This window comes from Psilocybe cubensis, chromosome 3, assembly GCF_017499595.1.
Source record: "Psilocybe cubensis strain MGC-MH-2018 chromosome 3, whole genome shotgun sequence".
In the NCBI taxonomy this organism is placed as follows: Eukaryota; Fungi; Basidiomycota; class Agaricomycetes; order Agaricales; family Agrocybaceae; genus Psilocybe; species Psilocybe cubensis.
This window is the reverse complement of record NC_063001.1, coordinates 1,169,918-1,183,343: the sequence shown is the minus strand read 5'-3', so window position 1 is coordinate 1,183,343 and position 13,426 is coordinate 1,169,918. Positions and strand designations below refer to the sequence as shown.

Genomic DNA, 13,426 nt, shown 5'->3' with positions numbered 1-13,426 from the left:
GGACATGTAGCATTGCAGAAAATGTAGGCATATGCACAAGTTGTCATTTTATGATATGAAGACAGCGTCACCCAACGAACAAAAAAATGAATCGATTTACTGAAGATGATATTAGATATACGGATCTTGAATAATGAGAGTATTGCTACGCACCTCGACCATCTCGACGTCAGCAGACGCAGCAGCCTTGCGGTTCTTCCTCTCCAAGATAGCCCGTCTAAACCATAAAGCATATGAGATTTTTGAATCGTGATATTCCCACTATACAAGAACGCACCGGTCATTGTCGAGCTTGATGGTGGTGATGACGACGTTGCTGGGGTGGATTCCAATGGGGGCAGTGGCACCATTTGACTTGTCGCGCTGGACACGGTCGACGTGGATAACCCACTTCTTGCGGTACACCTGTGTAACCTTGCCCTCACGACCCTTGTATTTGCCTCGGACAATGCGGACTTCGTCATCTTTGCGGACGGGGAGGGAGCGAGCCTGGATAACAGCAAATTTTGAGTCACTTTCCAAAGATCCTTCTAACCGAATGAGCAATAGCTCACGTTGTGTTTGGCGCGGAGCTCCTTGGAGAGGGCCGAGGACATGATCTTGCGGCGGATGGAGGAGGGGGCCGCGAAGTGGGCCTTGCGCGATTTGCGCCGCGAGGAGGAGACGTCTGCAAGGCAATTCGTCAGAACGGCGTTCCAAACCGTCATCCAAAAGTCCAAAATCCCATCCAGCTCAAATCTCGTCGGGAAAGTCTCCAATCACGCAGAGATCGGCCATGGGTTCTCCCTGGACGCATAGCAGACGATACGCACCGGCGTTGAACTTCATTTTGTCGGAGGGGGTGTCTTGAGGTCGGCGGGGTCGATGAGGGAGGACGTTGGTGAGGCTGCTTGGGGAGATCCTTCCCACGGTCCAGATTTGAGTCATGTGACTCTCTCCTTCGCTCGCGTCAAGTTCATGCGTCACTGTTCCTCAATTCACTACTACCTCTATGCCCGACCAAGCTATCCGCTCTACGAAGCTCAAATTCAAAGGAGAGAAGACGAAGAAGAAGAGAAAGCGTGAGGATGGTGACGAGAGGGTTGGAAGTTCAAAGCGGAAGGCAGACGACAAAGATCCTGAGACTTGGGTCTTGCCAGAATCTGTGAACGAGCTTCGTGGGCCGACATTTATTGTGCATCCATCAGATCCTTCCCCGATATCTATCAATTTTAATTCTACAACAAATCGAATTGCTCTACAATCCCTTGACAAGGACAAGTCTGAAGAAACAGCAGAACCTGTCAAGCTCCTTGACCGCACGCCGACAGATGTTGCTCAGGTCTGGGTAATCACTCGTGTAGCGGGCTCAGCGACCATAAACCTCCGTACCGGTACAGGGGAAGGGAAATTTCTCTCGTGTGATGCGCATGGCATTGTCTCTGCAGACCGCGATGCTCGTGGTCCTCAAGAGGAGTGGACACCAGTAGTCTTACCAGATGGAATGGTCGCTTTCATGAATGTTTATGAGAAGTATCTGAGTGTTCATGAGGCAGCTGGTGGTGTTCTCAACCTACGCGGTGACAGTGAGGAAGTAGGCTTCGCTGAACGCTTCTGGGTAAAGGTGCAGTACAAGTATCAAAAGGAGGCCCATGAAGAGGAGAAGAAGAAGAAGGACGGGCAGATGTCGTCAGTCGGTATTGATGAGACAAATGTTAAGTAAGTCCCTGAGCAACGCTTCTGTAATATAGCATTGTGCTCACGTTGCATCCACAGCCGTCAATTCCAAGCATGGGGCGCTGGACGCTCCGTGGTTTCTTCAGAAGACAAGAAGGAGCTGAAAAAAGCTCGGAAGGAGGGTCGCTTAGCAGAGGCTATGCTTGATCGTCGGGCAAAGCTGAAAAGGTATTTTCTTGTGAACACTCGGAGAATTATCTTGTCCTGACTTCCTTTGTAGCGACAGATTTTGTTGAGATGTAGAGCTTCGAACGATTCTTTTTGAAATCGGAAACGACAAGTTTCGGCATGTAACGATTTATTGACTCATATGATCAACACGATGCTGAGAATCTTAAAAGCTTGTATGAAAGTCGGGATACGAATCAAACCTTGGCCTTTATGCCAATGATAGGCTAACTATATCGTTGTGCCCTACTGGTTATAAAGAGCACACTCAGCCTTGTGTCAACCATTGATTTCTCAAACTTCTCAAAATGACTTCAAAAATTAAGAAACCTTGGAAACGTTTGTGTATTCGAGCCCGTCTCATATTGCAAAACGCGATGTTGAAAACCCATCCGACCCAAATGTCTTTCAACCGATTTAAAGTACTGGAGTTCATTATACGTCGTTTGCATACTGATTATTTCTCATTGTTCAGCGAGATGTTAGGTTGAACTCACAGGATTTGGACGCTTTTACAATGCGAAGTAAACAAAACCCCGTAAAATGGGCGACTTTTGTGGATAAGGTGGGTCCTTTTGCTTTTGTTCTTCAATTTTCAGTGACCTCTTCTTGCGGATGCGTAGATACTCTCCTTACATCCGTCTCTTGACCTTTACGAGGATCATTGGCCCATACAAGAGTATTTTGATACCTACACCATGGAAAGGTGCAGAAAGCGAAAGAATCGAGAAAAATATGTTAGCAAAGGGGGCCCATCTCGCGATGATAGCAGCGAAGTTGAAATTGTAGCTGTACGTACATATAGGTCAGTCATCGATTTCGTTGATGAATGTACCTCGGGCCCTAATTTCGAATGACATCTTCCAGCACCAACAATCCGCAATCGTCTGGAGCATCATCACTGGTCGACCAATCCCAGTCTGACTTACAAAATCGGCGCAGCTCCAGCGATGCCGCCTTCGCCGCTAGAAGCACAACGAAAAGGGCTCATCCCAGCCTTTCTACAACATCACCACCACTCATTCCTCAGAATGTCACAACAGCACCAGTCATCGTATCGTGCATTCAATGCGACACCTCATGTATTGCTGATCCTGTCTATAATGGTCGTTTACGTGAATTTGTAAAGGACGAAGAACTACTCGCTGCTCTGGCGATGATTGGAGTCCGCTTTGATCAACATCTCGACCTCATACTGAGGATGAAGAGGTCGACTCTTGAAGCTTTTTTTGTTGATCATGTCCCTGCGACCAAAATGGATGTCTGTACAAAGTGGCGACTGTTACGCTTGTTCATGAATGGAAACGTCTCTGCAGATATTTTCACTTCAACTTCTGGCTTGGACGAATTGCTGCATATATCCGCTCCAGCTTCCAAGGACGAAACCAAATTCATCAACTACGGCTATTTTGATTTTAGAGTGAGTCTCCAGTATGCAATGCAATTGGACGACGATGAAGATGATGCGCTATTTGGAAGTCTCATGGTGTGTAATTTTTTTATCTTAATACACTGTCAATGCTTTAACGTTTGCTGCCTGACCGCACAGGATGCTCTCGTCGACAAATCGTGTAATCACTTCTGCCACCCTGAACCGGACGCAGCCGCGCTTGAAAAGATTATTGCATCGGTAAATAATGTCATTCACGACCTGCAACTCATTAAATCATTAGTACCTCTACTAGATATGCTCCGTCGTTCCTGGACATTTTGAGAAATACACAAACTATTGGCCTATTAGGATTTATCTACTATGGTTTTACAGCACTGTCCCGGCCATAACCCCCACCTACACAAAGGAGGAAGAGTCAGCCATATTTGCAGACATGTTTGTAAGTTGTTTCTTTCCTGACAATTTGATACCAAAGCGTTAACATGCTTCTGGTTCAATGCATTAGTCGAAAAAGGTTTTGAGAACGTTACTGCGCAAAGTGGATCTTACACATTCTCGCTTGGTGGATCTTTTACGAGACTCAGATCCTTCGCTTTCACAAATGTCAACCTCAATCACTCCACCCAGGGCACTCACGCCGACGATGCTGCCAACGATTGAACAAATTCCTTGCCCAAAATCCTCTGATTCACTCCCGGAAACTCGTCGCGAGAACCACCTACCCGTTCGCATCAACCGCGCTTGCCATACAATCCATGCGTATATGCACCATCAAAATATGGGTGAGCTCATCCCCGTTCTGGTCCATCTAGGGTTCAAATCCGAAGAGCATTTTACATTGTTGCGCAAGACCATGGCTGCGCCTTCGTCGTCGGCGTCGCCTAGGACATCCCCTCCAGCCTTCGGAATCACATTCCCCGAGGTTCCATTTGAGGATAAAGTCGATCGTGAAGTGGTACTGAACTCACCCATGCTAAGCCGACTGGGAGATTTTCAAAAGTTTTTGTTACAAATCGCATTCGACATTGATCGAGGTATATTTCATTTTCAGACATAGTGATGCAAACTTCCTGCATTCATCCACGAGGGGAACTATTTTCACCATTTTTTTACCTTTGACTTTCAAGCTTCAAAGGTGGGGAGATAGGTAGTCCACGTCTCTGGTCGCAATTCATATTTGAAAGATTAGGTTATTACACTAGTATATTCATACCTAGCACTGTGCAGATCATGATGCAACATTCACTAGATTTATTCATGTTATCTTATGGTGAATAATCCCATGAAGGGCATCTATACAAGAATCAGCAAAACTGCGGGAAATGGCGATGAAGCAAAGCACTTGCCGAAACCTTGTTGAGGCTGCCGTCCAACTGCCGTCACTACCCAGACCTTCAATCAAATTTCTAGATTCACTCATAGACCACAATCAACTCGACCTCACCCCCTCAATCATATTTAGACATACCAATAGCACTGTATGGAGATTGCAAAAATCAAAAGGCCTAGGAAAACTTTATATAGGACTTCCCTCAAAGTTCTGCAGGAGGAAATGAAGAAAACTCACTCCCCATCTAAATTCTATATCTTCAAGGTTGAAACTTTTATGGTCGATTTTTTGTATTTTCATTATTAACTACGTACTTCGACTGCAGGCGCGTGTTCGAAAACTTGCAAAATCTCTCGATAGTTCAAAACCACATCTAGAGCAAGACACCGATGCATGGGAAAAAGTGGTTGCTGTGGTATGTTAACCTGCTTGTGCTTTCACCATGTCTCCTAGCATATTTATTTCTTTTGTCTCTATAGATGCTCAATTTGGATCCTGCCCTCAAGGACTATGAAGACAATTGGCCCATTGCCGAATATTTTAATAGCTTTACGCGTAGAAGATGGACTCGAACACAAGACAATCAACTTTCATCTCGTCGTCAACGTCTATATTCTCGTCAACTTGCGTCTCAAAAATCCATATCTCACCCAGACACCAGTGAAGTAGAGATTGCAGAAGTTGAAGCAGCTGTGTGAGTGGGGTCGTTAAGACTTTTTCGTTCAGAGGACCGCCTATCTGACTTATATTGGGCAGTTCACAACCGTCAATCAACACTTTTCAAATGATAGGCGTAAATAAGCTCTCACAAGATGAGAAACATTCAATAAATAAAATCGCATCGGTACAGTCAGTCCACAATCTTCCGCATATCATATATCTTTGCCTATGTTGACGGGACTCAAGACTTACAGATCACTCTACTCCATTAGAAATGATCTACCGGGCATTTTATGAGTACAGTCTTTCATAATTCATCTATCCGCTTGGTCTGATTATGGGACATTATATTGTTTTGTATTAAGGCGGTCAGAAAAGCTTTCAGTTAACCAGTGACTTATGTGTAGTGCTAGTACCATCGTCATCCATCATTCGAGCTATCAATAATTCAAGATTTTTTAACACGCCGTGAGATAGGGTATAGTGATATTGTGACGGAGTTGAAGCATGAAGAATATAAGTAAAACCGATGTAGCATGGCCATACTGCAAAATCGGACAAAGTTCAATCACGCGCTTAAATCGTGGGAAATTCAACTTCGTGTTCAGAGCTCCGACTCAGAGTTTGCACCTCAAAACATTCGGCCCTCGAGACAATTTCGATCCGCAGCATTTTTAAAGTAGTCCTCTACATTCATACTATAGAGGAATCCGCACTGTATCTAGGTAAACAGTCTGCTACAGCCGGCTTCTATCCGTTACGTGTTTTTTTCGGCCTTATGGTTATACCTATTTGAAGGGCTGTCAGTGGCGATTAGTCGTCTTATGATCAGTACTTGACAGCATTGAAGTTGAAAAGTTTCAAACCTAAAACTTAATCTATGATGGACAAGAACTAAGCTTTGCTCTAACCAGAATTTTCGTTGTCACGATTGACAAGGATTCGACTTAAGCCCTGGCCTCGTGTTGAGCGTTGTCAACCACTGCCCTTTGATCATTGTATTGTATCCTTCTCTCTCCTTTCCAACATGGATCAGCGTCCAAAAATTAAGAGACCACGCTGCATCAGAAGCGTGGGGGGTCTGTGGCAAAAGATGAAGGGAACGCATGGAACCAGGCGATCCTTTGAAATCTTTAAAGTATGTTCAAGTTATGCTGCTTCACCCAATGTCAATGATATAGATGAAGTCACTGAATTATTTTCTATAAAAGCTAAATGCACGGATGGAATCGAGAATACTGGACATGATGCTCCCCGCCGAAAAGCAGGAACCAGATAAGTGGGATCAATTTGTTCGGGCAGTTCGTCTGTCTTCTTTGTCTTGCCTTTCACTATGCTTCGAGGCTTATTACGTGTAATTTTTCAGATGCTTGAGGTTGACCCATTGCTTAGACGATATAAACAGGCTTGGGTTTTGAATTGTTATTACAACTTCTACAGTGCGAGCATGAGGAGGGAAGCAATGGCATCTGGAAGAGTCAAATGCGGGAAATTCTTCAGATACAAAGTTCAAGAAGACTCTTCTGACGATGTTGAGATTGTGGAGCCTATCAGCGTTCATACAACACGGTGAGCAATGCTGTCCAGATTGTTGGTTTCTGCTCTTTTTAATGCATGTTTATCGTGACACAAGCCCAGACACCAGGAATTTGACGGAGATGGAAGACGACGACAATGATATTGAGTTTATATGTATCAAAACGCCGTTGGGAAACTCGGAAGCGGTAAACTCTACCAAGTATGTATATCATCCGATCTGCTCAACTTGACTGACATGAATGAAATCGCTTAATTTGATAGTGTTGATACCAGGAACTCGACACGCTCCCCGTTATCGTATGCGTGTATTGAACCGCAGGTAAATGATGGGTCGAGTTTAAGGTATACCAACTCTGTCGGAAAGGAGAACATACCTCCAGCGGCGCAGCTCCGGTGGTCACGGTTCAAGCCTGCTCCCATCGCCAATCACAATCCAATACCAATCTCTAATCCAGCACAACGCTCAAGCACAGTTGGTCCCGACGCATCGATCCCCATAACCGTGTCCTGCATTCAGTGCAATACTTTAACAGTTGCTGATCCATTGTACAATCGGCGCCTACGTACATTCATTGACAACGACGACATACTCAGCATCTTAGCGCACATCGGTATCCTCTTCGATCAGCACCTTGATATCTTGCTTCGTATGAAGCTGTCGACATTAGATCTGTTTTTTTCAAATTGCATCACGTTGAGAAGAGCTACGAGAAATCGCTTGTTGGATCTCTTTCTGGACGTAGAGCCCAGAGGAAGCTACACGTATATGGGTACTGTAGAAGAATCTTACCACGCCGATAATGACAAGACACAAAACCTGCTTTATACCCCAGCTCCTCTCTTTGCCATAATAGGGGCCATGGTATATTCTCCTTACGAGGTCTTTAAAGGCGACCTACGATCTGCGATGCAGCTGGACGACGACAAAGTCAAGTTCCAAACCCTTTTGGTACGTGTCCAATTTTTTTTCCATTCCAATTTCAAAACGTGCTCATATAATGCTTAGGACACAGTGGAATTTAATCTGGGTGTGTACTCCAGCTCTTCTACACCAAGCCGGGAGGTTCTTGAGGGTGTCATCGACAAGGTTAGTAATCAAATTCAAGATATTTATTTGTCCTGCCTCGGACTGACGTCCTCACATCACACCCAAGATATGCATCTCCCAGGAAAATGAATTTGAGAAATACGAAAACTACTGGCCCATAAATGTTTGCCTCCAAAGACTTAAAGAGCTTGTTCCACGCATCCGTCCTTCGTACAAAGACGACGAAGAAGAGCAGATATTCGCCGACATATTCGTGAGTCGTTCTTTCAACGCATCAATCCGAATTTCCCAACGTTTTTTTTAAAAAAAAATCCTGTTTTTGTTACAGATGAAGAGGACGAAGTCGTTCGGTCCTAACAAGACCACCATCACCCCGCGCCGCATCGATCACCAGTCCATTTTAGCGCCACCCACGTATTCACCACCACCACAAGCGCCCAAAACGACACCCGCGATCGAACAGCTCCCGTGCCCCCTCAAAATCCCGGCGCCTATCCCACCCAGCACCCCAAACACTCAACTTCTCATGTCCACTAGCACCTCATCCAACTCTTCCGCATCAGCACCATTAACCACGCTGACGCGCAAGCACCCACCAGTACCGACGCACCTCGCGTGCCCCGCGCTCAAAGCTTATTTGCATGCACAGGGCCTGGGTGAGCTTATCCCCGTGCTGGTGTATATTGGCGTGTGCTCCGAGCGGGACTTTGTGCAGTTTCGGAAGTTGATGACATCGTCCTCTTCGTCTTCGTCTTCCTCCTCCTCCTTCTTCTCCTCCTCCTCCTCCTCCTCTTCTTCTTCTTCTTCACACCAAAACACCAACCAACCACCCCAACCCCAACCACCAACTTCCCATCCACATCCACATCCACATCCATACCCAGACCCCACCTCCGAAAAACACAAAATACTAACCTCACACGCACTCCGCCACCTCGGCGCGTTCCAAAAGTTCCTGCTCGGGATCGCGTTCGATGTTGATCTCGGCGTGCACCATTTCAGGGAAAAGGGACCGGAATGAGTGAGTAGTACAAAGTCACGGTACGGTTAAGATATCTGAGAAGAACCTGTGTGTTTTGATATTTTAACTTGATGATTAATAGGTTAGATTGCCAGTGGAGAGGACTATTTCTATTACTTTCTCGTCGTCGTCGTCGTTGTCGTCAACTTCTTCTCCTTCTTCTCCTTCTTTCTTGGAATACAACACCAACACCAACAGAACCTCAGTCCTCACATGACCTCCCCACACCTTCCACATTTCACATATCCCTCCCTCCCTTCAAGTTCAATCCAGCACAAGGAAACAGCTATGTCAATGGTACCCCTCTCACTACATAACCCATCACCAACATTCTCCTGCATATATTCATCCATCTATTTATCCATCCATCTATTCATTCATCCATCCATCCATCCATCTGCATCTACTAGTTCACATTGCAACATTGCATACAAGCCTCACACAAATAATCAAACCACAACTCCACAACCTATCCCATCCCATCCCATCCCATAAAAAACAGATCTAGAACGCGCATCGCGCACGAGCTCACCTCACCCAATTCACCAATAAAGAATTCTAACACCATGGGTCCCAACAGATTGCTGATGGACACGTAGCAAAGCAAAAAAGGCACGCCACAAAAAAAGGCATGTCACAACACACAACACACAACACACATCCAGCTACCAGCTGTCAGTTGCTAGCTGCCAGCAAGACAAGACAAGGCAAAGCAAACCACACAAAACCAAAGAAACAAAAGAAGTCACACAAAAAATGCCACACAAAAGCCAAAGCCAAAGCCAAAGCCACAGTAAAAGGAGACCCACACAACCACAACCACAACCACAACCGCAGAACACGAAAAGAAGAAAGAAAAAAGAGAAAGGCCAGACCAAACACTCAATAAACTCAAACGACCTTGAATGGGTTTATTCACACGGCAAAAACAAAAAATCAGTGGGCTGGAAGAAGAAAAAAAGAGAAAAGCGAGAGCTGTAAAAAAAAGGAGGCTATAATGAAAAAGCGAGGACAGAGTGAGAGTGAGAGTGTATGTGAGACGTTAAAACATAATAGAAGTGCTAGCGTAATGAGGAATTTGGCATTGCTAAGGGGTACAAGTTAAAAAACAAAAACAAGAGAAGATAACGAGGGAGGTGGTGGTTGGGAAAAGAACTTTGTTCAATATCCTTAGAGCTCCTCGTCGTCTTCGGGGAGAGGAACAGCTTCGGCCTGTATAAAAACATAAAATAGAAAAAAAAAAGAGATGGATTGTGTCAGTAAAGTGACAGAAATGATGGAACAAGTATAGCTTAGTCATAATAGGCGCCAAACTCACCCGCTTCAATTCCGCCTCGTATTGGCTCATCAGGGCGGCGTCAACGGCAACCTCGGCGGGGGCGAGAGCAGGGGCAGCGACGAACTCCAAAGTGTTGTTTCTATAAATTCACGGAAAAAAGGGGGCAAAAAAAGCCGTCGATGACGTGATGAGTCCACATGCACGGATGATGGCGATGACAACAAAGCGCGCGTGCGCGCGCAAAAAAACACGTACCCGACGAGTTTCCTTGCCAGCCACAGGAAGGGCTTCTCAAAGTTATAGTTCGACTTGGCCGAGATTTCAAAGTACTGGAGGTTCTTCTTTCTGTGGAAAGTGACAGCACCAGTCTTCACTTTACGCTCCTGTTGTTATACATATTAGAAACCATCGATCAGATAACCGCCCAAAGCAGGCAAAGGAGAGAGAGAGAGCAAACAAAAAACACACCTTGATGTCGACCTTGTTTCCACAAAGCACGATGGGGATGCTCTCGCAGACGCGCTCGAGATCGCGATGCCAGTTGGGGACGTTTTTGTAGGTGATGCGCGAGGTGACATCAAACATGATGATACCGCACTGACCCTGGATGTAGTACCCATCCCGGAGCCCACCAAACTTCTCCTGGCCGGCGGTATCCCACACGTTGAAGCAGATCGTGCCAAAGTTGGTCGAGAACTGCAGAGGGTGGACCTCGACACCGAGAGTGGCTGCATAAAAGAGGTAAAGTCAGCTTTTTGTTTGTTTTCATGGGCGAGTGCGGGTTGGGGGCGCGGTGTGCCGATGTTGATGTTGATGTCGATGTCGATGCCGATGTCGCAGGCACGGATCGCACAAACGCGAGGTTTATCGCAAGAGGAAAAAGGAACGATGACGCACCGATATACTTCTTTTCGAATTCACCCGTCAAGTGGCGCTACAAGATGAAAGAGATCAGCACGCGATTTTTTCTCAAAAAAAAAGGTGGCTAGTGGCAGACGAGACAAAGGCCCCGCCGCCCGTGCGTAGCGCAAAGTTATCGATTACCTTGACGAAAGTGGTTTTGCCTGTTCCTCCATCGCCGACTGGATTGGCGCAGAATCGGGCGTACGAGCCGTGGAGAGCAACGAGGTGGTCGAAAGCGCGCAGGGAGATGGCGATGAAGACACGATTTGAACATCGATCAAGCAAGAAAAATCAGTTTAAATGTTTCGCGCGTCAGATCTCATAAAAAAAAACAACGAGGAACGGATGGAGAGTGTACTGACCGAGGACGAGCTTGAAGGTGGGGATGGCTGGTGATGCTTCAGTCATTGGAGATGGGCGAGTGAGGCGAAGATGAAAGTGGTCAAGATGGGAGAGGCAAGTTCAAAGAAAAATCGCACTCCCCCTCCCAGATAAGGTTTGGGGCCCAAATTTCCACTTATCCAGAAAAGGAAATAAAAATCGGTCCCGTTTTTTGCTTTTTTGCACGAGATTTGACTCTTTCTGACTTGAACCACAACTATCACCGCCTTTTCTTTATCCGATGTTCATCTGTGTTACTGCTTAGCGCATATATCGACTGTACCGTTCTAGAGATCATTGGATATAGCTCCACACCCCTCTACTCGCCGCCCCAACCCCATCTCCAACCCATCGCAGTGAGATCAGCACAGCACATTCATTTTTGGTGCATGCGTTCAGTCAGAGAGGATAACTACATATACAAGTTTTCCTTTCAACTGAATCCATGTCCTATTCACCAAGTGACAGTGCTGTGCTTAACCGCTGCTAGCATGCTCTACTCTCCTCTACTGTACACTCCACCGACCTCTTCATCAGTTCCATAAGGGTGTAAGCTGTAAGATCCGTTGATTAATCGATTAATCGATTCGATTCATCATCATCACAAAAAAAGAATGCATCAAGCAAACTGAAAAAAAAAAAAATTCCAAACGGATACCAGGGGCATATTTTAATGGTATAGAGTAGCCTAATCATTCCAAAAAAAAGAGAGAGAAAAGAAAATCATATACAGACGTGACATGTATGTAGGTAAAGCGAGCAATCAAACTAGAAACTAGAACGAGAACGAGAAGTAACAGGAAAGAGAGAAAACCAAAACCGTGACAGAAAAAAAAGGAGCGGCTGTATTAGGAGGGGATGCAAAACTGGAAAAAAAAAAAAAAAAAAAAAACCTTGGAGGGGGGAAGGTATTGTCGGAAGGGTATAGAAGAGAGAAAAAAAAGAGAAAAGAAACATAAAGAAGAAGAACAGAACAAGACAAGACAAGACATCACTTTAACCCCATATTTTAAAAAAAGAAGAGACTGGTCATGACGACAATGGAGAAGAAAATGCAGATGCAAGGTATGTGTTGATGGATGGATGGATGAGAGTATGTGAGGAATATGAAGGAATGACGGGGTAAAGGAAAAGAGAGGAAAGTCGTAAAGAGGAGAGAGAGAGAGAGAGATTACTTGTGAGTGTTGTAAGAGAGCGTGTGTGGGGTTGTAGTGCGTAAGTATGTGATGTGTATGCTAGAGAAAGAGAAAAAGTGCAGGCGTTCAAACAGAAAAGAAAAAAAAAGAAAACAAAGAAAACAAAGAAGACGAGGGTTTGGTTCCCTTCAATCTCCAATCTTCACCTTCAAACTTGATTCTTGATTCTTCCATGTTCAGCACCGACACGTCAAAAGCTTCAAAAACGACGGTTTCTGCACATCCTCATCATGCATCTGCTGTCCCTGACCCTGTTGACCCTGATAATCCTGCGCAACACCCACATCCCCACCCATCGCCCTCACATGGCTCACAGCAGCCACAGGCGCACCCGCACCAACACTAGCCGTCACCATCGGCGACGTTCTCCCATACTGCTGCTGCTGCGCTTGTTGTAGTTGCTGCTGCTGCTGAGCATACTCATACCCAACTCCAATCCCCGGTCCCGCATACGGATGCTGTCCCTGCTGCAGCTGCTGCTGCATATGCATCTGCGAATTCCTCTGCGGCTGCAACGTGCCCCCAATCGGTATATTCCCCTGCACACCCGCCATCGCCCCACCAGGCGTGAGCGCCGCAGGCACTTTCCGCTGCCTCGACCCATGCCGCACGAGCGCAGGCGACGGCGGGACGACGTTGCCGCCTTGCTGTCCTGGTCCTGCCCCTGCCCCGGGCACTTGCTGCTGTTGCTGTTGCGCTTGGGAGCGCCGCCGGTCGTCCCGCTCCCGACGCCTGTCCGCGTGTGCGTTCTCATTCTGCACCCGCGCGAGCATCTGACTCTGGTGCTGTGTA

At 46.1% G+C, this 13,426-nt stretch overlaps 6 protein-coding genes across 6 annotated transcripts; 3 read left to right on the top strand and 3 right to left on the bottom strand.

The window, feature by feature from the left end:
• Positions 1 to 96: 96 nt before the first annotated feature.
• JR316_0003157 (60S ribosomal protein L26B) lies at positions 97 to 828 on the bottom strand (the record flags this gene model as incomplete). Its single annotated transcript, XM_047888938.1, has 5 exons — positions 97 to 99; positions 154 to 217; positions 278 to 489; positions 555 to 667; positions 813 to 828. 5 exons carry the CDS (start codon positions 826 to 828, stop codon positions 97 to 99), a joined length of 408 nt encoding a protein of 135 aa, XP_047751312.1.
• A 163-nt stretch (positions 829 to 991) lies between these two features.
• Positions 992 to 1,952, top strand: JR316_0003156 (Protein FRG1; the record flags this gene model as incomplete). The annotated part of the gene is made up of 3 exons (XM_047888937.1): positions 992 to 1,698; positions 1,756 to 1,884; positions 1,937 to 1,952. The coding sequence occupies 3 exons, from the start codon at positions 992 to 994 to the stop codon at positions 1,950 to 1,952; spliced, it is 852 nt and encodes a 283-aa protein (XP_047751311.1).
• A 630-nt stretch (positions 1,953 to 2,582) lies between these two features.
• JR316_0003155 (uncharacterized protein) lies at positions 2,583 to 5,305 on the top strand (the record flags this gene model as incomplete). The annotated part of the gene is given in 9 exon segments (XM_047888936.1): positions 2,583 to 2,675; positions 2,915 to 3,370; positions 3,434 to 3,514; positions 3,570 to 3,716; positions 3,783 to 4,311; positions 4,505 to 4,547; positions 4,566 to 4,755; positions 4,933 to 5,022; positions 5,087 to 5,305. The coding sequence occupies 9 exon segments, from the start codon at positions 2,583 to 2,585 to the stop codon at positions 5,303 to 5,305; spliced, it is 1,848 nt and encodes a 615-aa protein (XP_047751310.1).
• Positions 5,306 to 6,294: 989 nt separating this feature from the next.
• JR316_0003154 (uncharacterized protein) lies at positions 6,295 to 8,875 on the top strand (the record flags this gene model as incomplete). The annotated part of the gene is made up of 8 exons (XM_047888935.1): positions 6,295 to 6,405; positions 6,479 to 6,621; positions 6,708 to 6,836; positions 6,901 to 7,005; positions 7,068 to 7,755; positions 7,813 to 7,893; positions 7,961 to 8,107; positions 8,183 to 8,875. The coding sequence occupies 8 exons, from the start codon at positions 6,295 to 6,297 to the stop codon at positions 8,873 to 8,875; spliced, it is 2,097 nt and encodes a 698-aa protein (XP_047751309.1).
• A 1,170-nt stretch (positions 8,876 to 10,045) lies between these two features.
• Positions 10,046 to 11,465, bottom strand: JR316_0003153 (GPI-anchored; the record flags this gene model as incomplete). Its single annotated transcript, XM_047888934.1, has 7 exons — positions 10,046 to 10,087; positions 10,194 to 10,293; positions 10,410 to 10,537; positions 10,623 to 10,882; positions 11,052 to 11,088; positions 11,199 to 11,236; positions 11,420 to 11,465. The coding sequence occupies 7 exons, from the start codon at positions 11,463 to 11,465 to the stop codon at positions 10,046 to 10,048; spliced, it is 651 nt and encodes a 216-aa protein (XP_047751308.1).
• Positions 11,466 to 12,810: 1,345 nt separating this feature from the next.
• Positions 12,811 to 13,407, bottom strand: JR316_0003152 (uncharacterized protein; the record flags this gene model as incomplete). The annotated part of the gene is made up of 1 exon (XM_047888933.1): positions 12,811 to 13,407. The coding sequence occupies one exon, from the start codon at positions 13,405 to 13,407 to the stop codon at positions 12,811 to 12,813; it is 597 nt and encodes a 198-aa protein (XP_047751307.1).
• Positions 13,408 to 13,426: the final 19 nt, after the last annotated feature.